The following is a 24,193-nucleotide window of genomic DNA, read 5'->3' as shown; positions in this document are numbered from 1 at the left end:
AAGGACAAATTCCGATTCGATCGTGAACAGCTGAGAAAGACGCCGCACGTAAAGCTTTTTTGATAAAAAAGTAGTGATGAACAGCGCATAATTACCTATAGATTTTCCATGCCGTATTTTTCATCTTTGCACAGGAATTAGTGGAGATTTCTCCTTAACAGAATACAGTACATTTGCTCCAATACTGATTGCCTGTTTAATCAAAATGTAGAAATGAAACTCTCCCTGGACCTTTATCACGGATGCTGAAATAATCCTTTAGATGCAGTTCACTGGTTGGTAATTTCTTTATTTTATACACGAGAAACGCTCTCTCTTGAGTCCGTAAATTTGCATGTATACTAGGATTTTTTTTATTCTCTTAAACAATGGCTTATTTTTTTGTGTCACATTTTAAAGCATTATTTTTGCTTTCATGTTTTATTATATTTTCCTCATCTTTTTGACCATTTGTGTGATCTAAATAATTTCGCATTATTTTTAATTTTATATTACATTCTTTTCATAACAATTCAAACAGAAACAAAATACGAATTAGCAATTAAACATTGACCAATCATAATTTTTATAGAGATCTCTACTCGTGAACCAAACGTTTCGTTTCAGGAAATATTTTGCATAAACTAGTCAAAAAAAAAAAGAATTAGAAGATTTCACGTTCAACAAATAACATTGCACGAATCTCACGAATGCTTGTCGATTCACAAAATTAAACGCCAAAACACAAACCGGGGGAGTGTCCAGTGTCCACGAGAATTTAAATGCTTTTTGAGTGTTTTTCCAAATTAAATGCTGACCGTTTTCTTTTTAAATAACAAGATTGTGCCATCGCATGCTCTTAGAATGAAATTGAATGATCACTTTTGCTCTCTGAATGGTGATCTCCCTGTGTTTAAACTCTAATTGATCTGTTAGATTTTTGGATCTGATAGGTCAGTTGCAGTGGTGCACCCAGGATATGCTAGTTGCCAATCAGACCTGAAATTTACCCCTTCTAAAAAGCAATAGCTCGTGATGTGAGCCCCTCAGCCCGGTTGCGCCACATAAACTGGGATGTATGGCCTTATCGGAGCTAGTAGTTTGAGATAGGTGTACATGTATTGTATCTTAGTTTTCAGAAAGTAAAAACAGTAAAAATGGAAGGGGGGGGACTTGGGGCATCGTTGAGCCACCGGTCAATAGATCTATTTCAATGGATTTTTAAAGTTAATTAGTCGAGACAATCGAAAAAAATAAGTATGACGTCGGACAAGGGCTACGCGGGCCAATGGGGGAAAAGCTCGACCCTTTGACAACATAAATTTGGCACACAAAAAACATCATGATCAACAGTAGACAGTGATGTTTGTTATATAACTTGTTTATTGTGTATTGACAGTGCATGTTGGTACGTACAAGTGATATGTGAATCAGTGTGTAAGCATCCAATCATAAATGTCGTTTTAACGAAGCTTCAACTGTCTTATGTATTAACATCATAATTAGGCGAGATAAGGGATGCCACTGTATTATGAGAAATTTACAGTATTCACAATTCGGCCATATTGAATTGAAAGTGAGATTGACTTTCATTTTTGAACCCTATAATCAAAATGAACGCAGTGAAATAAACGTTCCTTGCAAATTAATATCATTTACAATTGTGAATAATGTAAAATTTATGATGAATTACATCTAAATATTTTAAACATTTAAACGGAAATGAAAGTTAGGAACCCCTAATGGTCTGGCACCACCCTATTTAACTAATTACATTGAATCTGATTGATTTGGGAACAAGATTAAAACTTTGAATGCGGTCTGTTACAAATTTTTTTATCCGGGATTGAAATAAGAAGTGAAACCAAACGTTTCGAGGAAGTTATTTCAGGTCCATCACAAGTCTGCACCAGGCAATGTGAATGGTGTGAATTTTATTATAAAACATGTTTTGTGCAACTTCCTAAGTATTAAAGGCAATTATCTGGCAGCTCTGTTTTTGGTCACTCTCATTAAATAGTGCAGTTTTTAAGCATTTAAGGCTTCCCATGTTTTCCTGACATTACTCTGACGTCACTACAGGCAGACAATGTTTTTTTGTTAATTTTTCTCCACACTGTGTACTCAATGTTTTTTTCAGTTGAAATAAAGGTTTTCCCGGCCAATGTCGGAAAATGTATAAATGAATTAGTAATTGCAGCAGTCGTTTTCGAGCGAAACAGAACGAACATTCAAATACCCGTTTCTGTTTAACAAATAAAAATTCTATTTCAATGAGGGTGCATTCAGTCGTATGCAATCAGCGTTCACTTTCCCGATATAGCGCTGGTTTAGTATGTTGACATTCATTTTTGCGCGAAATTGAATGCACCTCAGCAATCCTGTTTTCGTCTTATTTTGAACGGGCGATTTCGCGCGAAGTGTTAGTCAAGAATTAGAATTTGTTTGCATGAGCTGATTGGTTTCCATTTTCATTGGAAACTACCGACTATTGTAGGAGACGTATGAACACTGGCGCTGAGGGAACCTTCCTTCCTTCTTCTGCTTCGTTTCAATCATAAAAACCTTACTTTTTGTACATGACCCCCCACAAGTAACCTAACATTTATTATCAAAAAGGTGTCACGATTTGTGTAACCTTGTATATTCTAATCAAATTGAACCTATATTTTTCGATTTTGAATTACAGCAAATGAAAATGAATACTCACTACCGAAGGGTTACCGTAAAAGAAAGATTTTCAGCGAGTAAGAATGCACATTTGTTGTAATTGGCAACGAAAACGTCAATCCGAAATCCCAATCACGTATTTGTAATCTCTTTAATGCAACGTAATGCACATTCATTTACTTGAAGGATGCAAAACGAAGTCGAATGTTTGTTATTGCAAACATGCAACCAGGTTTTAAATAGTTTTCAAAATCTACTCCAAATTGAATTTTATTTTACAAATTAGATCACTCATTTTCCGAAATTGGATGGGAAACCCTATCGTTTATGAGAAAACTCTGCTTGCTGGCCCAATTATAATGGACTAAGGAAAAAACGCCAAATTGAATTTTTGTTTTGCAAATTAGATCTCGCATTTTGCAAAATTGGACGGGAAACCCTATAGTTTATAAGAAAACTCCGCTTGCTGGTCCAATTATAATGGACTAAAGAAGAAACGCCAAACTGATTTTTGTTTTACAAATTAGATCTCGCATTTTGCAAAATTGTACGGGAACCCTATAGTTTATGAGAAAACTCCGCTTGCGGGCTCAATTATAACGGACTAAGAAAAAAACACCAAATCGCTAATGTACATAAGATTTGCGTCAACAAAATATCCACAATTCGCACAAATTTGCATTCCTTGAAACGGCTATAACACTGCTGTTTCTGCCTTAGATGACATCACACTTTTGCTTATAAATATGCAAATTGACATTAGTCTGAAAATCAAAAGGCAAGAAAATGAATATGGCTGGACAAAAAGTTAAAATTGGGTAAATAGGACACAAAAGAGTGTTTTAAAAATCCCTATTTAATAAATGCATTGCATTGGCCCTTTGAGCTGTTTTAATTTACCAAAATTTTACAAGTACATTTCAATATGGCGATATTATAACAATTATTTCGACCAATAATCGGAACTGTGCAGTTTAGACAAAGTACATAGACTTAGTAAGTTATTAAGCACAAATTGATATGTTCAAATTTGTTGTACATCAAGGACACTAATTTAAACTGTGAAGGCATTTCATGGCGCTGTAGGCAGCCACCGAAGAACCTACATTCTGCCTATACCGTACACAGCCAGAGTTCGTAAAATACTGATTACTGCGAAGAGAAGCAAACTGAACCCACAAAAACCTTACGCCAAAGCGGACTATAAACAAGCAACTCTATTAACACGTTGACATGAAATACTACGGCTTCACGGTTTAATCATTGTGGTAATTTTCCACTGACAATAGTATTTACACAAACAGTTTTTACTCGATTATTTTTTCACAACATGTTGTTCTTTGAAGAAACACAACAGCCCGCCCCGACTTCTATTAACAATTTCTGAAAGTACATTGTACGTAAGCACTCTGCGGGCCTGCAAATTATATAGGCCTATAGGACCCCCATGCCTTAGCCAATCGTAATTGACTTAAACTGGGCCAGCGCCTGGGGCAGAAAATTTAATGTGCCAAAAGCTTTTGATTTGGCTAACACGTGTCAGATGGCCACAATGGCTGACCATACCAGCTGACTCGTCTGTTTAATAGAATCAAGGAGTCAATTATTAGTCTACAGAGACCAAGGGCTATTTTTTTTGATACCTTGGGTCTACCGTTGTACGTAACCCTAACGGTGGCATAGCTACGGTGTAAGGGAGATTCATAGGGAAAGTCCCATGTCCCTGTGTCCCACCTCGATTAGAATTTTGAACAGCACACTGCCTATGTACAAGCCATTTGATTCTATTTCAATGCCTCCTGCAAGTTACACATCTGAGGCCTCATTAGTTTGCAAAGAATACATGAGAAAATAGCAGATATATAGGTTTTCCCAGCCAATTCTAATTAACAAATGCATTCGGCCGTACAGAGTCAGCGTTCAATTTCCTGATATCGCACCGGTTTAGTGTACTGACATTCATTTTTGTGCGAAATTGAATGCACCTCAGCAGTCCTGCATTCGTTTTAATTTGAAGTCAATCTATTTCACAAAATATGCAGGCGATTTCGGGCGAAGTGTTATTTAACGTCACAGTGCCTGGTCAAGAATAAAAATTCGTTTGTTTGCCAACAGAAATTACTTTCTTAGAAGTGTTTCGTTGATTGGTTGAATGTTTGAATATTCATGACTGAAATAAAGCAATCAAGTTGTCATTGGAAACTAATGACTATTTTAGGAAACGTATAAACACCGGGGTTGTGAGGGAACCTTCCTTCTTGTGCTGCGCTTCAATCGTAGAAACCTTAATTTTTTTTACAGTTTGATAACAAAAACACGGTAAATGAGTAACATGACATTTCTTATCAAAGTGGTGTCATGATTTGTGTAGCCTTGTATATTCTAATTAAATTGAACGTAAATTTTGCGATTTTGGATTACAGCAAATGAAAATGAATACTCACTTCCGAAAGGTCACGGTAAAAGACAGATTTTCAGCAAATAAGAATGCACATTTGTTGTAATTGGCAATGGATACGTCAATCCGAAATCCCAATCACGTATTTGTAATCTCTTTAATGAAACGTAATGCACATTCATTTACTTGAAGGATGCAAAACGAAGTCGAATGCTTGTCACTGCGAAAATGAAACCAGGTTTTAAGTCGTTTCCCAAATCTACGTTAAATTGAAATTTTGTTTTACAAAATAAACCACGCATTTTCCGAAATTGGCTGGGAAAACCAATAATAATTCATAATATCGAACCGGAAAGAAAAAACAACATCGTGCCCAAAACTGACCTCACACTCCTGAAAATCTAAATTCATTGCGACCTGACAATATAACGACAAGTCAACTGAGTGCACTCGTATGCAGATGGAAAGTCAAAAATTATTCTTAAGGTTGTTTGTAGGTAAAACTAAAAGAACATGGAACAAAATAAGTTTAATATTTTACAATTTTTAAAGTTAAAAACAAAGGAGTTATCGGTATTTAAGACAGATTTTAAAGTACAATGTACCTTTTGTAGGCGAAAACGACATCAAGCCAGTCCAAATGAATCTAAAACCCATCGACAGTAGGTACTTAAATCCTTGCAACGTTATAAATTCTCGTTCTCGACGGAAGTATTGAAGTGAATAATGAACCTTGGTACGATAATGGCGGAAGCAACAGGTCGTTATTGAAATCCATTTTCACTCATCTCCAGACAATTTTTCCACAAACTTACTTGAAAAACACAAACATACATTCCGACCCGAGTGCCGCTAGTAGTGGCTTCAGCTTGGAAACCGTTCTTCCAAAATCATCAAACTTGATAGGGCGGTCCCATATTTTCTAAAGGTTCCATTGGCAGGCCGCGGAAGGCGAAGATCGCCGTGTGACCTGTCATTTCAGGCTGTCCTTCCTTACCTACTTCACCACGCAAGCCAGCTCGATCAAAATCCCTTTTCCCATCTTTTGTGCCCATCAACATTATGATGCTGAAGCTGAGCCGTAGTTCAGATGGCTATTATAATATAATACCGGTGCACTTCACACAGTGTCATGTTGCTTTGATTTTGAAAGTGTGCAAACACTTCATGTGCGCCCCTACGTGAAGTAGGAAACATGACAAGGAAACGAGATTATTTCGATACTTTTGTCCGTTTCTCTAGAGGCTGATGCCTTCTACTCCCCTTTTATCTCCAGTTCAATTGTGGGCTCCTCAGCCTTTTTCGTCTCCTTGACAACGACCTGGTACTCAGAGGTGTTGGATGAAGACATGGACAACACATCAGGGTCTTTATGGATCAATTTAGCCTCCCTGTCGATGCCTGATGGCTTGATATCCCCAATGTAGATGCGTTCCTTGTTGAAGTACATGGAGGCCGACACATCTCCCGAGGGCGACGTAGTCCGACGGAGGTACAGGGCGCCTCGGGTGTTGTCGCTGGCCGTGGACGGTCCCGCCTTTTGACTCCGGCTCACGTCGGCCAGGGGCAAACCGGCGCCGCCGCCGCTGCCCTGCAAAGCCGGTGCCCCACTCTGCGAGGCCCTGAACATCCGGAGAAAGTCTCGCCTGTAGCGGGAGCTGGCTATGAAGTAAATAAGGGGGTTCATCATACAGGAGGATTTAGCGAAAAGCGTTGGGGCCAGGGCCGTTGCTGTGTTGAGTTCAAGTCTGCTGAAAACCACCCAGATACAGACGACAGCGTACGGGGTCCAAGCTATCACGAAACTTGCCGTCATCATAATACACATCTGGGAACATGAACATTGCGAAAAAGTCATATTCTACATATTCTGCCCGTACATATATACAATCCAGACAGAGAGAAATGTGGCTGAATGTTGGTTTGTTGGATAGATCTTTTTATGTCACAGTCGTACCGTTTATCTACAACTTGCTGGAAAACTGTCAGGCTGGCGTTGCACCCGACTCGACTAACCATTGCTGTTCTACAAACGAGGCTTTTACAGTTAATTGCCAACATTTCAAATGTGGAGGTAATATATCATCAAATTATTTGATACGGGTGAAAAGGCTTGTAAGTTAGACTAAAGTCGACAACACGTTAAAATGAGCGTTCTTGTTTCCCTTATATTACCACAAACTTGAAGGCCACAAATTTTGGTCGGAAATTAAATCTTCCGACAAGAAACATGGCTAAAAAAATATCCTATGAGATTCGAACCACGGACAACGTCAGTATCAGTCCTTTTTCACAAACAACACAAACCTGCTAGACCCGAATCTCTTTTTTTCTTTCTCTTGCGCCCACAGTGCCACAAAACGCTGTTCTGTAATTCAGATGCCTATATTACCTGCAAGCTTCGTATGGTGGTATTTTCTGTAATTCCTCGTTTACTAACAACGCTATAGGTAGACAGAATGGGTGGACCGTCAGCAGAAAACAAAAAGGGTAATGTTTCCACATGCGTCGGCCAAAGTGCACCAATACGAATAGTAAACAATGTGAGAGGGGTCAATTCAACTGTTGTTTGTCCGCACCCCTGAAGGAACAATACAAACGTATTCAAAACACTGGACTTAAGTCCTTCTAAAGGGTTATTTCTTTCAGAAACTGTGGAGGGCGCTTTGCAACTTAGTCGATACAGGGGATCTATCTGTCAACAAATGTGAAAAGCACTGGCTGGTAGAAGTGAAGTCACTGCCCCCCCCCATATTACAAACACACCAACTATAGATTTATATAGATTTTGTGAATGATTAGCGTTGTTTGGAGGGAACCCCTCCGCACATTTTATCCAAGAATTCGGGAACCATATCGTAGAAGTGACTTATTAAGTTCGAACGTGTATTTGGTGTAATACTGATTCTATAACAGCACCTGTTTTCAAACTTGTTGGGTATTTTCACGTCCTCATAAATCATACCTTATTTTTCCAATTTTGCTCATATTTATTTGAAATGTGACGCTGCAAATTGGCAGGATACCTTTTTAAAATCCGTGTTTGCGTTCTTCAAGACACCACGCGAAATATACCAGACACCAGATTCAAAAGTGAACGTTAATTTCAATGGACCGCCAGCCACCCAACTATTCCTGATGACTAAATGTGTGTTTCGCCTCGTGTTTTGAGGTGAAATTATCTCTAGAGAGAAATATCTTCAAAGTCATTGGTTAAGTCACTGAAAATGAAAGAATAATGAAAGATGACGAAGTGAGCTATAATTTGACATGTGTCTTGTGCACCTGAAAAACTTGTGAGTAGTTATACTGATTATTTTTAAACTTGGGGTATTTTGTACTGTAGTCTATGGCAGCTTATTTAGTGGTCTGCAACCAGAACCATTGGCTGTATTCAATGAGGGCTCAAGCAAACTTGCGTCATGCATTTGCTATTCCGAGCGCCCAAGAAGGGCGGTGGGGACGAGCGAAGTAGCCATAGGGAGGTCCCTTGGAAATGTGGTTGGCACGCTCCCTTAGCGCCGTTTCGCAGGCACATACACGGAATAATTTGGGCGCAGTTAGGTTACTGAAAATGCACTCAACCTGGAGTTGAATTAGGCACACGAGCAAAACCCGTGCCTGGGCAACTCAGAACACACACTCAGTTGATACGACGGCCAGAACGCCCTCACCTTTGTCACGTGAAAATCGACCTTGACGTCTTTCCTGTGCATCTGCAGAAACATGACCACGCCTAAGTCCTTCTCCTCCATGCGGGTCGGGTCCACTTGATTACTCCGCTTGGCTACCCGGAAGTAACAGTACAGAATGATAATCAAGGGTGCAAAGAAAACACCCAAGACGCAGGCCGTGTTGTAGCTAAGGTGGGAGACACTGCGACCAGTCCAGTCCAGAGAACAGGACAGACCGAACGGCTCGTATGTATAGCTGCTCCAGCCCAGGAACGGCGTGAGGGTCCAGAAGAACACATACGCCCAGATGATCCCCATGACCTTGAAGGTGACCTTTGGGGTCAGCTTGTGCTCTGTGAGAGACATTATAGTGGGTGAAAACACTGATGGCCAGAGGAAGTCATGGTGCAAACCCTCCATACATTACAATGCTTTCGTCATCTTTTTCACCACTGCATTATCAGCACTCATCCCGCGTACCTATCGCCCGCGAATATACGTGGTGTTGTCTTAAGCTTTTGTATACCAGGCAAGATATGGGACGGAGGGGTACCCCCCCTTACCTGTCCAATCCCTATACACACTCTAGACTATTGTAACCTAACACATACCCCCCTAGAATTCTGTAAAGAATTCCTGAGATTCCGATCAAACAGTGACCAACACAAAGGCGGGGGGTTCTCTCCGTCCCATATTTTGCTTCAAATGAGCGTTTGCTCCCTATAATCGCCTTATTATCCCAGGGTGCCTTTGAGTGAAAAATCTCTCTCCAAAATTCTCGAAGACGGACGTGTTGCATGACATTGAAAGGGAAGCTTACTCGAAATGTGGGCATCTATACTGTTGGCATATACTTGGCAACGAGTACATAATTTAGTCTTGGCAGGGGATCACTGAACTCAAAGCTCTTGCGAGGAGACTTTTACGAGATTCGATTCAATACAGTCCGCTCGCCTACTTCATGCGCTGTATATGCCGTGCTTCCAAGCTAAACTTGAAGCTGCTTTATGAGCACGTATTGTGTTAATGCCGGTTGTCGCCATACGGTTCAGACGGCAAAGAAAAAAAAATTACACAACACGTTGGGGGATTCTCGATTTTGATAACGGCTACAATCGTGGCTCTAGTGGATTTGTTTTTCAAAGAGAGTTTAAGTCCGATAGTTCTACAGGATGAGATTTCACGAGACACGAAGACTAGTCTCCTCTAAGTACAAGGTGTTTTCCCAGACAGTTGTGTAATAAAAACAAATTTAAAAAACCCAAAAAAACAAACACGCATCCACGCGCGATCATGATGATACTATCAGTCCACAGCCGCGCGCGCATTTGAAAGTGATGACGGCAAATCAACATCATTAGGCCAACAAATTCTATTTACTGAGAGCTCCACGAGCTTTCATCATGCGTCTTAAAAAATGAAAGGACATGTGGTTTTTTTAAGCTTTCTCCATTACAGCGCCATCTACAGTTTGTTAATGCTGTATCCATTATCGTCCCGCTTGTAGGACAGGCAAGTATTTTTCACGATATTATGCCATCTCCTTCGTTCACTGGCATAGTGTTCATTTGAACAGTTCCCTCTTCTACGTGTTTACGCGGTGGAGTATCGGGGGCGGAAAAATGTCACAAATTCCTTTTTTCTATAGGGACTTGGAAGGCCCCAGCATTTTAGAAACGATACGACCAAAGTCTTGGAGGGGAGATAAGGTGGAATACTTTACGGATAAAAAAACTGAAGTCGTTTGGGAAAAAAACAAACTTCCATGCCCCTCCGGCCTTTCCCCAACAGTGAGCCTGATATCTATGCAATCTGTCTGAAACTGTACTTCAACACAAGTTCCACAAGGCTTTGATCCACGGTGTGGATCTCGAGGGATGTGATTACCTCTCCCCTAACTTTTGACCAGAAGGGACAGTCACTGTGCATTTCAAATTCCCAGATCTTTAGGTTAAAAAAAAAAAGAATTACAGCCGACTCTTGATATAAAGAACGCTGTTTTGACAAAATATTGTTATAAAGAGAATCATTTGTAAATCCAATTTTCTTCGATTCTTTTGTTTTTATTTCTTTTGCCACTCCTTTTATAACAAACTTCTAGGTATAACAAAGTAATTTGTCTGGTGCGTGCAGCTTTGTTGTAACGAGAGTTAACTCTGACAATACAAGTCGTTGCCAAAATGATTTTTAAAAAAGTGTAGCCCCTACTATTTGAATTTTCCACATTGGTGGGTTAACAAAAACCCAAGTAATATACTGTAGTCTCAAATCTACCCCCTTGTCTTTGGGTCTTTTTAAAAGGCCGGTCTGCTATTCAAGTTGTTGGCTATCGTGATAAGGCAGTGAAGGCAAAGTTATGTGCTACTCACTCAAAGACGGCTTGCAGACGTAGATGTATCTGTAGACGGCCAGTGCAACGTGAGATCCTATTGACGAGCACGAGAAAGTATACACGCAAAGAGCGATATACCGACAACCACTGTCACCAAACAGCCAATGACCGGCGAAGGCCGAGGATGACGTCATGGGATATCCAGATATTGACACACCCAGATCGCTGACCGCCATGTTGATCAGGATGAAGTTGATGGATTTTTTGCGGAAGGTGCTGAAGCGCAGAAGTATGATGAGTGTACTGATGTTGCCAATGGTGGCTACCGTGCCTGCAATTCAGAAAACGTGATGTGATGGTATTAATACCTGGTAAAATAAAACAAGATCCTAAAGCCAAGCAAACCGCATTGTCTATTCCTTCCTCTATCGCCGCACATACCTCCCCTGCACAGCCTTCTACTCATTGCTCGCCCACTCTTCACCCTAACTAAACAGTTGCAACAATACTCCAACAGTTATAAGGGGCCTTGGTGATCAGTCTTTACGTACCTCGGTTACGTTATGTCCATTAAGAGTTTGCGTGGCGGCCATCTTGGAGGAACACGCTTTTGTTTCTCGGGTGCCATATATCGACAGAGATTAACACCCGTATATATATGGTGTACTATTTACGACAAACATTTCTCTCTCTCTCTCTTGCCTTCCTCCAGACGACGCGACGGCACGACGGCTCCCTTGCGTCGTGCCGTCGGGGCGAACCGTCGCCTTCTTGCCATAACGTTTGTACACACACGACGCGTCGCGTCGCGTCGTGCCGTCGCCCGTCTTGTCGTGCTGTCTCAGGTATTTTCCATGTTTCATTTTTTCCCGCCTAAACGTCGCCCCTTCCGTTGCCCGTCGCGTCGTACCGTCGTGTGTCGCGTCGTACGTCGTGTCGTGCATCACGCCGCCTATTACGTCGCCTGAAGCACGACGCGACGCACGACGCGACGCGTCGTGTGCTGTCGCCCTTTGCTTCATGGTGTTTGTAGAGGGCGCTTTTACTAATTTTTTTTTCATTTCCGCCCCAGTACTTGAATAGTAGGGTACAGTCCACTAATTCAAGCCCCATTGAAAACAGTGTAAAATCGGCACAAATAAAATTATTGTCTGGTCCCTAGTCTTTCGATTTCCTTTAAATTTATCGTGGGCTAACCAATTACATTTTTGATAATTCCCACAAAATAAAATTACCCCAGAAAAGTGACTTTTCCGAAGTCTGATTGCAGCCATTTTTCAAGTGGCAACCCTCAACCTTCTTGGGCACTTAGGACCATTTTTCAGCTGTAGTTTTTAGCCATGCTGCTCTCATAGGATAGCTCAAAGACCTAGGCAGTTGATCCTGGCAACGATTTACACAATCTCACCATTTCGGTGGCCAAACAATCTCCTTTTTTCAGAAAAATGCTGGGCTGCTCCTTTAATGCTAATGAGCTGAGCAGAAATTCTTACTTGAATAGTGGACTGCATGCACCCAGTACATGGTATTTGCTCTTTATACGCTGCCGCCATGGGCATGCAGAGCCTTGAACTGACAGCTTTTGAAGTATTCTCCAATCGTAGATGGTAGAAAAACTAACGCAACATCATGCCCAAAATTATTTACCAACATACACGGAAAAAGCTGCCAGATCGAGGCTCTGCATGCCTCATGGCGGTAGCGTACAAAGAGCGAATAGGTAGCAGGTCTTGTTTCTGTTATTGGGAAGCCTGGACCAGAGCCACATGAATTCCGTTCCGAAACCTGATTTAGTCAAGGGGAAGGAAAGACTGTGCACTTGAGCCCTAAACATCATATAACCCAACACATCTTCGACATCCATTCAAGCTCTTTTTACTGCAAGCCTTTCCACTGCAAGCTCTACAGCTACTTGCCAAGTCAAGATAAGCCAAGTCAAGTCGTCCCCAACTTCAGCAATAGATCGTCTTCAAGCTAGGCCCTTTATTTATTTTCATTGTTAATTCATAATATTTTCTGTTACATAGACTCCCTGGTTTTTCTCCTTATTAAAAAGGTGCTTTCTTTAACGTGAGAATATTTGTGTTTTCGTAAACCGTGCGAAAACTTTTCTCTATTTTAGCCGGAAACGAATTAATTCGCACTGGTTAGCTGATAATAAAAGGCGTCAACTAGTAAACAAATAAATAATGTAAGCAGGTGTCATGATTCTCATATTATGTCCGCTACAACATTTCTAAATCTATTCTAAGATAAAATACATTAATCATTATAACGCGCTTGCTAATGTAACATACGGATCTGAGGAGAAATTACGTGTGTGGCCAAATAGAGTTGAAGAAAAGACACGGCCACAATGGTAATAGCGTCTGTATAATGTTTTATTTTGAAACACAGACTAATATCATTGAAAGTGTGGTGCTGATGAAGCTAACGAGGAAGAGTGACCTGAAGGAAGACTAAGACGGAATATTCTGAGGGTATTATAGAGCAGGCTCGGTGGTAACTTCCTAAACCCGTGGTCAAACTTGCATTGTAGACAAATTGTCTGGGGAATGGGGAGTACTACTTAGAAATTACCGGGATGGACCACGGAGAAATACTGGTGTCTATAAGGTTACAAATCTACCACTAATGGGAACTGCATCGACGGTATTAAAAAGAAATCGTTGGCTGGGTTTAACGAGTGACAAAGTCTGGGCTGCCACTTATTATAAGAGAGCAGTTCCTACATATGCCGATTTTCGTTTTGCTCTTTTTTCTTTTTTTAATAAAATATGACAGAAATTAATCCTAATCGAGGAAAGGATGAGATAAAAACAAGAACAAATCAACACCAAAGAGTAAATAGCATGTACATGTACTTTGCAAGCACGGGGGACAGAAATGAAAGAAAACAGTAAAGGCGCCCTCTATAAACACCATGAAGCAAAGGGCGACAGCACACGACGCGTCGCGTCGTGCGTCGCGTCGTGCTTCCGGCGACGTAATAAGCAAAGCGGTGCACGACACGACGTACGACGCGACGCACGACGGTACGACGTGACGGGCGACGGAAGGGGCGACGTTTAGGCGACAAAAAATGCAACATGGAAAGGACCTAAGGCAGCACGACGCGACGGGCGACGGCACGACGCGACTCGTCGTGTGTGTACAAAGGTAATGGTAAGAAGGCGACGGTACGACCCGACGGCACGACGCAAGGGAGCCGTCGTGCCGTTGCGTCACGTAGTTGCGTCGCCTGGAGTGAGGCTAGAGAGAGAGAGAAATGTGTGTCGTAAATAGTACACCAACATATACATGAAACTCTCGATGCAAAGAATCTATGAAGAGGCTCTCTCATGTGCACTACAAGTTTTTGTAAACGGATTCATTTAAATTGAAATTTATAAATTATATATTAATTAATAAATAATACATTAAACATATATTAAAATATTTAAATTTATTCAAAGGACACTTACCCAATGTAGTGACGTAAACGGCAACAAATAGTTGTGCCTCGCGTGTCATGTTGATGTAAATGTCGCCCACAAGAGTGTCATCCATTGCCATCGTCAGCAGTCACAACTCAGCCGATAAAACAAATCTTCCTGTTTGTTATTTAGTAGAGACAGAAAAATGCATGTGTTGAGACGAAATGCACTGGTGAATTTGGATCTCTCTTAAAAAAGGAGAGAAAAATATGGGTTTGTTATCATTAAAAATGGTTCTTGGAAATTTACTTCAAAGCAAACTGACACGTTCTCAATGCATTGTGAGTTCGGATGACAAACAAGCTATTCATTCTATGAATAAATCTGTGGGGAGGTAAACCAGTCAAAAATAAATTTTGTTTTCTTTTTATGCACAACTCAATGAAAAAGTGTAACTGTAAAACATTAATCTGGTTTCCATCGTAGCGTATGCTCCATACAAGCCGTGCTTCTTTCACTCTGTCTTGCATTGTAGCTTTTGGGTAAAAGGATTTACAAACCTCAAACCGTGAGGCTAACTGGAAACTTACAGAGAAGGAAAATTTCGAGAAATTCCTTCCAAGACCACCAGACTTTGTAAGGGCATGAAGCTCATTCACCCCGCATTGACCAATCACATTTATTTTTCAGTCTAAAGTAAATGGTGCCCGTTAAAAAAAAGACACTCAGTGGCGATTTTTTCTTCTTAAAATTTTTGAACATTTATTCGATATTTGGATATTTCTTTCATACCATGCGTGTTTCTTTGACTCAATGAACGGGTACCTGAGAAATATTCTGAAGAAAATTAGAGATTTATTTCTGACTCGTTCAATTCCTCGACAGAATTCTTCATAGAATACATGGTTTGTTTGTCATCCCAACCCACAGCGCATTGCGGACGTCGAAGTTGTTTAATCCATCACTCATAAATGGGCCCGTAAAAATTCCCTCATGCCTGTGGGTGCACCTGAGGTGATATGATCGGACTGAAGCCGGAATGAAAAAGATGAAGAACAAAAAAAAACCAAAATCAGACAAAACAATATCTCACGACCTCCCTGGAATTGAGAACTGCCGGACAAAAGCCGATGTAATGCACGCGAGAGGTTTACGCGCAGGAAAAAAACAAGCACACATTGCGTTGTGTCATCCCATCGTCGTATAAAATGATGAGAAGTGAAAGGTTTCTTGACAACTGAAAGATGGTATACTGCCTGCTGCATACAACTCTGGAATGGAAAGATTAACACAGCCATCATCATTACTGCCCGTTCCTTAGCAAAGATCGTACAGCGCCGCGTATGGGGCTATAAGAAGCGCTGTGCGATCTTTGTTCCTTCGGTCAGCTGCGCCAGGTGTTTAAATGCAGCAGATTTGAACCGTAATAGTAAACATTAGTAGTGTTTTTCTGTCGCTGTTTTACATATTAATGACGTCTAGGAAGACTTGATATCTGGATATTTGCCTTCAGGTATGAACACATTTGGCTTTTCGTTTGTGGATTTGGACATGTAGCAATTCTTCTTCCGAGGGTAGCGTTGTAGTCGAGACCTTTTCGAGACTTTTTACAGATCCTTCCATCTGGATTTGATTCATAACAGAAATTTGAAAAAAGAAGTTTGAAATCGAGCCTACTGTTATTATGAGATGTAACAATAGTGATAGTCGAGCAATTATTCAACTCCAAATAGAAACAAGTCTCATCAAGATCCCTCGAGATACAGTCAAGTTTGCTTTTTTCATTAAAAATAAATAATGCTGATAATCAAGTTTGGCTTCACAGTGGTTTTTTATATTCAAACTAGAGCATAAAAGTCTCTCTTGGAAAGGGTCTCAACTTTAGAGTGCTGCTAAAAGGACATGTACGTTTATCATTCACAAAAAAAGAAACACCTGTCAATACATCTAATTTATTTTCCACATGTTTCCGTTATCAAATTTCCATCCGTCGAAATAGTACTTCCATCAAACGACGGTATTTCTGACAGTACGAATCAGGATTAGCAGTGCAGAAATAGGAGAGCATTTTGACGGAACAAAACACGAATTTAGGGAAGAAATTAACTCAAAGGGGGTCTCTCGGTTATTTTGTGGATTGGGATGATTAAAAGGATCTGGGATTAGTCGAATGGAATCAAGTTGAATAAATACACATTCAAATGTCTCTTATTTTGGGTCAGGTAACCACTGCATTCGAGAATGGAATCACATAGGACTATTTTTCCTCGACTTTTTGTACAAGTGAGGGTATTTATGAATAAAAAGTAACATTTGCCTTTGCTACAATTCTTGATGCATTTACTCTTGTTTGTATGAATAATAATGAAGCAAATGCTTTTACTATAGTGCAATTGCTAAAAGTATTTACTTTTTACTCTTTAAGCTTGTGCTTGACAATAAGCAGTTGCTTCATTATGTATGAATAAAATGAGTAAGCTCTGCAGAAGTGGAGTATTTACTTGACATTTTTCAAGGCTGGGTGAGGGCAAGTTTGAAAACGAAGAGCGTTTACTAATGTTCAAAATGGCAGCGTGCGTGAATATCATTCGAAAGGAAAAGCTGTATGCCTTAAGGAGGGAATCTCAAGAAACCAGATGCAGGCAGTTGTACCGATCTGAGAGTGGCAGAGCAATTTTCTTCATCAAGGTTTTTGCGATCAAAATTACTGCCATTGTGCTTATCTGCCATGCTGAGGTCTCAAGATACAGTACTGTGCTGCACTGTGTGCGTCTGTACGGATTTACAATCTGAAAGAGTTTGAAATAAAGGACAGATGCGTGTAGAGGTTAATCTGGCAGCTGTCTCACACGTACTCTGTGCGAAACGGGCAACAGGAGGCACCGTGCCTGTTGTTAGTTTGAACCAAGATTCGGACAGGGCCGAATCAGCCGTCCCCCCGGCCCCAACGATAACAGCAAGAATAGATTAATCACTTCAGGCTTTAAAGAGACACAATAAAGAAATACAATGCACGGGGGGCATTTGGGCCGGAAAAGCTGTTTTCCAAACGACGATTATGCCTGCATGGACCTGTTTAAAAGTCAGGTGTGCTTCTATTTACAGAAGAGTTCCCTTAGTATCAACCAAAATAATGGCTCTTTGGACGATGTATACCAAGTCAATGAATCTGCATCTCAAGTCCAGGGTGCTATCGTTTTATTTATTTGTTTCTATATGATCGAACACAATTCTTACAAAACACCCGAAAAAATAACGTTTCAACGAGAGACGCATTTTAAAGTTTCGACTGGTAGGTCGAAACGAATAATTTCAGTTAAAAGCATAAGGGTTTTGATTTTGGTGAAAATCCTAGAGCCAGGCAGAAATATTGAATAAACGAAATCGCTAGTGAAAGACTCAGTTTTGCAAAGTGTAAACTTGTGTTTTCCTATGAAATTCGGTGATGACTGAAGAATTGAAAAAAAAAAAAGAAATCGGCTGCTGTGATTTTCCTGCTCGAGGACATCTCCTAGTTAGCAATGAGTTAGTGTGTTTATTTCAACGGCGCATGCTTGAAACGAAACGCGCCATAGATTAATCGAGAACATCAATACACGCAGACACGGTCGGCCCTGTCTACTGCTAGCCGCAGCGTCATATACTTAGCTCTCGAATGACCTTGCTGTTTCCAAAATACCAAATTGGCTCATTATTTTCTATAATTATAGATCCGGGAAGAAGAAAAATCTGCCCCACATATCCCTTATTTCGTTGCTGTAATTCTGTGCTCGAAACTCATTGCTTCAGAGACGAGTGGGAGTGGGTGGGAGCGCGGGAGTTGTCTGCATCATGTAAACGTAGTCGTCTCTCCAGCAAGCCAGCTGATACTACGCCGGTGTTCATGGAACACGCAGTGACGGCCTAAAAAAAACCACAACCAATCAAGCAAAACATACGAAAGCCCAGTGCCAGCAAATGCTTATTTTCAATAAGTGAATTGTGGTTTTTTTCAAGTTTGTTTTTAAAATTTTTTTGAATGTATCTCTCGAATAACGATTTTCAGAAAAACCTACATCTCGTACAAACGAAGTTGGAAAAAATGTAGCTCCCGAAAACAGACTTCGAATACACTTCATCTTTTGAAAATATATATCTAGTGACACAACAGGGCTTCCCAAACATAGAAACATCAACAACAGAAAAAAAACCCAAGAAAATAAAAACACTGATTTGCTTCAAGAGAATCTTAAAAAGAAGAGTTTCTGCGGCTTAGAACGAAATCCGATATTCTCTGTTTACGAGATGATGACTTATTAAAAATGGCGAAATTGTTAATTAAACGGTGCCAGCTGCGATTGCCAGTGGCCAATCATTTTCATATACGATGTGGGTGCATTGCTTCCGTCAGACAACAGGCCCTACTGACGCACTGTGATAAGGAGCTCAGATGCTTGCTGATGGCAACAAATGCAAATAGGAATCTACAAGCCTAGTGCGGATCCCTCTTGAGTAACCTGGAGGTACATCTGTAGTGAGTGGCGATTTTCGCTGGTATTTTGTGCACTGCAAGATATGAAGATAACTCAGATGTAGCCTGTAGCGTTTGGATCTCTTTCCCTCGCAACAGATCCGACAAACCTCAGTGGGGTGAACAGTTTTTCTGACCACAGTGTATATCCGTGGCGGATCCCCTTCGGCCATTAAGCCCTCGTGCTGCGCTGGAGATAAAAACGATAAGCGATATCATCCAAGATAATGACTGACTCTACCAAACGAGCAAAGATAAATCATGCGTTCTAGGCCCGTGAGAAACACTCTTCATGAACGGTGATCGTTCGTGCACAGGAGTCGATGGACTGGAGTTTTTACAGTAATATCCCTGGCTTGGTAGAAGTTATGCAAGGTATAGAGCAGTAGACTGTAGTGCAGAGATGTTCTCAAGATTTCAAGACAATCGTTTTCTTTGAAGTTATGGAGCTCTCTGCCTTGCTTCATGTTTAATACAAACTCCACAAAATGGATGGAGGCTCTACATTATCTCCGGAAATCAGAGGCTTCGCATGCGGTGCTCTTCAAAGTAGATTCTAATGTAGCCCGAGGCATGCATACAAACTCAAAAGACATCCATTCTAGCCAGAAACTGTCTGTCTCACGAGCAGTTAAACAAGCACAATGATTCTCGAGCTCACGGGCCACGCCCCTCCCCTTCCCCGAATTTTAATTGAAAATAAGGGATTTCAAACGACAGACTTATTATTATTCGTGGGATGCTACTCTATCACAGAAACCTACAGCTGAACCAATCATCAGGTTGGTGAATTGTGAATCATGTGACATGAGTTATTCAGCAAGCGCCTATTCTGCAAAAATACCGGTAGTGAATTAGAACTCCACGGTTGCCCTTTTTATGGCGCTTTATGGCGCTCTGTGTCTGTTAAACGAAGCTCCAAGCACGATTTGGCAGACGGCTACAATAAAAACGTCAAGCACTCAGGCCTATCCCCCTTTCAACTTACGAAAACGTTTCTGAAATCGTACGTGATGCTGATGCTTCCGACATGAAGAAACAAGTGGCATATGCTGTCCAACAATAAGAGCATATTCAAGAAACAATGGGCGGAGATTTCTTGTCACATGTGGGGGCAGCAGCGTATCCAGTGTTTTGTGGGGGAGGGGCGAATTTAAAGCCAATGCGAATGGGAGAAAAAATATCAAAAGCCTTTATACGGTCTTGACATCCTCGCTTTTATTTCTAAGGGTTTGGGTGCTAATTTTAAACAAATAAATACACCGATTGCTTTCTTTCCTACTTACCTACGAAGTATTTTTTTTTTTAAATCTGTGGTGGGGCAAGTTGCGCCCTCCTCCCCCTCCGCCTCCCCCGCTGGATACGCCACTGTGTGGGGAATGACTTTGTATTCATCGACCGAGCTCAGCACAGCCTCCATCCCAGGTGAGATGGTGACGCCGGCAAGTATGGGGTCGGTGGTATATGCGGGGGTGTGTTAAGTCGCGGGGAATAATTGCATTGGTAATCCCTCTTCTTCAGTAAGTGGGGGAGGGATATACCACCCCCCATCCCCCGGGATCTACGCCCATGCAAGAAACACAGGAATACTGTTTAGAAACATGAACAGATTTGGACAGACAATTGCTTGGTCCAATTTTATGCCGGAATGAAAAGGGCACTTGTGCGCAGAAGGATTTATTGGGGAGTTGTATAACATAAAAAAATGCATCGTTCAGATTCGAGGGAAGAAAAATGTTATTTGGCGATAGATTCAAGCTTCATTCCAACTGGCTCCACCTCACTGAATTTGTAGAAAAGGTCAGTCTGGTAACCTCATGAAAAGACTATTTTTCCCGCTGCACTCATAAACTTTCCTTATCCAGCACGTACGCAGAAAACAGCAATCATTCTTTACCTAGTCCATTATTTCAAACTTGTGTTGCTTCTCTCGAAGGCTTACAAACTTCAGTGCTTGGTTCGATCCAGGCAGGAATCTACCCCTTGGACGGGAAATATAAGGATACTTTAATGTTTCACACCAAGGTAACTATACAATTAGTGAAACGAATAGACAGCATTACATCTCATTATCATTTAGGAAGAAAAATACGAATAAAACGACAGGCAATCCCCACAAAGACCACAATAAAATATGAATGAAAATTTAAAACCCCTGACAACTCCCTAAAAAAAACTTTAACAGGTGAAAAATAAACAAGAGATTTGAATAGAATAACAAAATATTGAGCAAAACGTGATCACATTAGTTCATAAACTAGAGTACGGAAAGAAATGAAAACGGCGGAGTGGAGGCTAGTTGCTGAGGGGGTTGGTAACTTTATTGGAGATACTTGTGCCTAAATTTGAACAGGGTAGCATTGTTCGAAGTATGACCTTTCTGAAACTAAACAAAATAGTCACTGTGAGAACAATTGACAGAATAAAGATTTGTTTCGCTCTCTAGGAACACAAATATTCAATTTAGACTGCTTTGTAATCCATATTATCATGATCCAGGGTTTTCCACTGCATATCACAAATAAAAAATCATGTCCAATGTTATTCTGATAGACAACAGACTAAACGAATTTCTCATGTTGAATTCAAACACAAGTCACGCAATTTTGTCAACGGGAATAAGTGAATAGTGAATAGTTTCCCTTTTTTTCGATATTCGATTCCCTCCAATACTACGTTCGCGCAGAGAAACCAACAGTGCAGCATTTCCAACAGAGCAAGTATTCACTACAGGGAATGGGGGCGTAAGAAAATACACGACTAGATTCATTACAGGTAAAAAATGACTGGTCATCAGGGCAGAATATGAACTACATATCTGGATGCCACCTTAGGGCAGGATTACTAACACAGCTGTGGTTTACTTATCGTTACGCGTAAAAAAGAACTGTAACTTCATATCACCGGTTTGACTGAACATTGAAAGTGTTAAAAAAGGCGTGTATTCCTTCATATAAACGACAATAACACCAATAACACGTTTTAGGCTTATTTCTCGTACAAGCACACCTATTTCAGTCTTTCATAGCTTAACTACTGGGCCCCTTAGAGGAAAAAGAGATTCAAAACATGGGAAGCCATGATTGACAAAGGAATCTCATTTCAGGCTCAAAAACACACTTATTTGTGCTACTGCAACGACATTCATGAAACCAACACCAATTCATCACATTTACATCTTACCAGCACAAAATTTGCGTCTTATTAAAACAATTTACCTTATACATGCAGTACTTAAACACTCACCACATCGTCGCACTGGAACTGCGAGATTAAGAGTTGTGTTACTGACCAAGACATTTTATTCAACAGGGCGGTCTACCTAGTCCCCCTCCCGTCCTTTTCCCGTCTTTGTTTTTATTGTTGGGCATGTGTCTTTTGTTTTCCCTACACCCTGCACCCCCCAAATCCACCAGTGCAGATACAGATATGCCATGACTTGTGGCAGAGTACAGCAGATGAAGAAAACATCACTCGAATCCTACTCACCTATTTTTTTTGTCTCGCCAGCCTGCATCCACACACCCGCCTCTAGTGCGAGAAATCAGAAGTGTGCCCGACAACGTCAGTCAGTCAACAAGAAGGATAGCCGTCTGCTTGCTGTCGTCTTCGTTTCCCTTGGCAACGCAGGGCGGGGGGGTGGGAATCGTTACAGCAGCCTACTGTTTCGCAGGCTTCACTTGATCATGGACGCATTCAGGACTTCATGCAAAGTCGAGAACAGGTCCCCGAAAACTTTCTGCTCCCAGGACAAGAATTAGTAAACAACTGGCTCATCTTTCGACATATCATTCGCCATAATGCCGAGGGTTTTTATTTAATCCGTGTTCAATTACAACTTCTCAGAGGACAATGTGCATAACAATTTAAACTTGCATTAAATAGGTAATAATAATTTGAATCATCTGCATTTAGAATTCACGGAATTTTCAGTGTCTGCGACAAAAAACACCAGGCCCTGATATCTTCGATTACTGCATGGTCCTGTGAAGAGTGTGCATTCATGTTATATTTGTAATTAAAACGTGTTGAGTGTTTTTTGTCCTAATCTTTTAATAGCAACATTCTAAAGAATTCACTGAAACCAGTTGAGCAGTACAAAGATAAAATAGAAGATATAAAAAGAACAAAAAAGGATTTAGAAAGCTACGCAATATTCGAATTGCTTGAAACCTTAAAATGGTAGGACCGTGGCGTTTCCATACAATGAACGAAACCAGAGATTGTGTAAGTTTTCCAGTGTTGTAGTGTACAAGCGGGTATACAGCCCCGAATCGTCCTTAATTGGGGGCGCCATCACAGTCGCCTTTTTCTGAAATCTCCGACTTGTTTTGAAAGAATCTTCCAGTCACGAGATAGAAAGAAAAGGCGATTGGCTGATGGCAGAATTATCGGCTAGATCGACAGATCGCGCAAAGATTGAGCGTCTTGTCGCGCAGATTGACCAATCAAGCCCAACATAATCATGTCTACAAGATCACGTTTTGCTTGTACGGTCACTCTCTCTTAAATGTCTTTGTATTCTTTTGTTTAAAATGAAGGGTCTAAACTGAACTGCAAGCTTGTAGATGTATTTCTGTATGATGGAGCGAGATTGGGCCGTAAACTTGCCCTGCCTTGCAATGGCTGTGGAGGGATCTTTTTTCTCCAAAATGCAGAGGGCGAGGGGTCCTGGGGCTCCTTTTGAGGTGATCATTTTAGGCAATGAAATTTAAGTCAAAGGTTATCAAGCAACTCCCTCCACGAAAACGAACAGAACAGCAAGTTACAGTTAAATCAAGCATTAAGTTGCCCCCGTCATGGAATCGTAGAGACCTTTGAGTATTTTTTTCTCCTGCATTGAAGAGGTAATCAGAATCACGCTCCGCGCCACGTGCGTGGGAAGTTGACCGAGAGTCAGTCGTCTCGTCAGTTGCATTCGAAATCAGCAATCATTGCTCGTAGTTGGTGGCAGCCGGACCGGGACAAGGTGGAATTGTCTACGTTAATTAAACCCGTATTTGGCGATCTTGGCCCAATATTAGACAAAACATCGTTAATTTACCCTCACCCGACCGACTCCAAAGTCTTGAAATCTCTCTTTGGGTTTTTACATATAGTGCCGTGCAATTTTTCAGCATTTCGTTACAAAAAATTCACGTTTCACCTCATAAGTGTAACTAATGACGCATGGTGAAACCTGGGGTATCATACACCGAGTAGTATGAGTGCACG

The 24,193-nt window shown here is 40.9% G+C and overlaps 1 protein-coding gene across 1 annotated transcript; it reads right to left on the bottom strand.

Annotated features, from left to right (window-relative positions):
• Positions 1 to 4,015: 4,015 nt before the first annotated feature.
• Positions 4,016 to 22,538, bottom strand: LOC110986638 (visual pigment-like receptor peropsin). Its single transcript, XM_087138489.1, has 5 exons — positions 22,469 to 22,538; positions 14,518 to 14,646; positions 11,091 to 11,384; positions 8,722 to 9,074; positions 4,016 to 6,875 (listed from the first exon to the last, which is right to left on the bottom strand). Exons 2-5 carry the CDS (start codon positions 14,606 to 14,608, stop codon positions 6,303 to 6,305), a joined length of 1,311 nt encoding a protein of 436 aa, XP_086994615.1. The 5' UTR covers positions 14,609 to 14,646; positions 22,469 to 22,538; the 3' UTR covers positions 4,016 to 6,302.
• Positions 22,539 to 24,193: the final 1,655 nt, after the last annotated feature.

Source organism: Acanthaster planci, linkage group LG06 (genome assembly GCF_054643075.1).
Source record: "Acanthaster planci isolate LZ-2023a linkage group LG06, COTS_SCS, whole genome shotgun sequence".
Lineage (NCBI taxonomy): Eukaryota > Metazoa > Echinodermata > Asteroidea > Valvatida > Acanthasteridae > Acanthaster > Acanthaster planci.
Note: the sequence above shows the minus strand (reverse complement) of the source record. Positions and strands in the feature narration are given on the sequence as shown.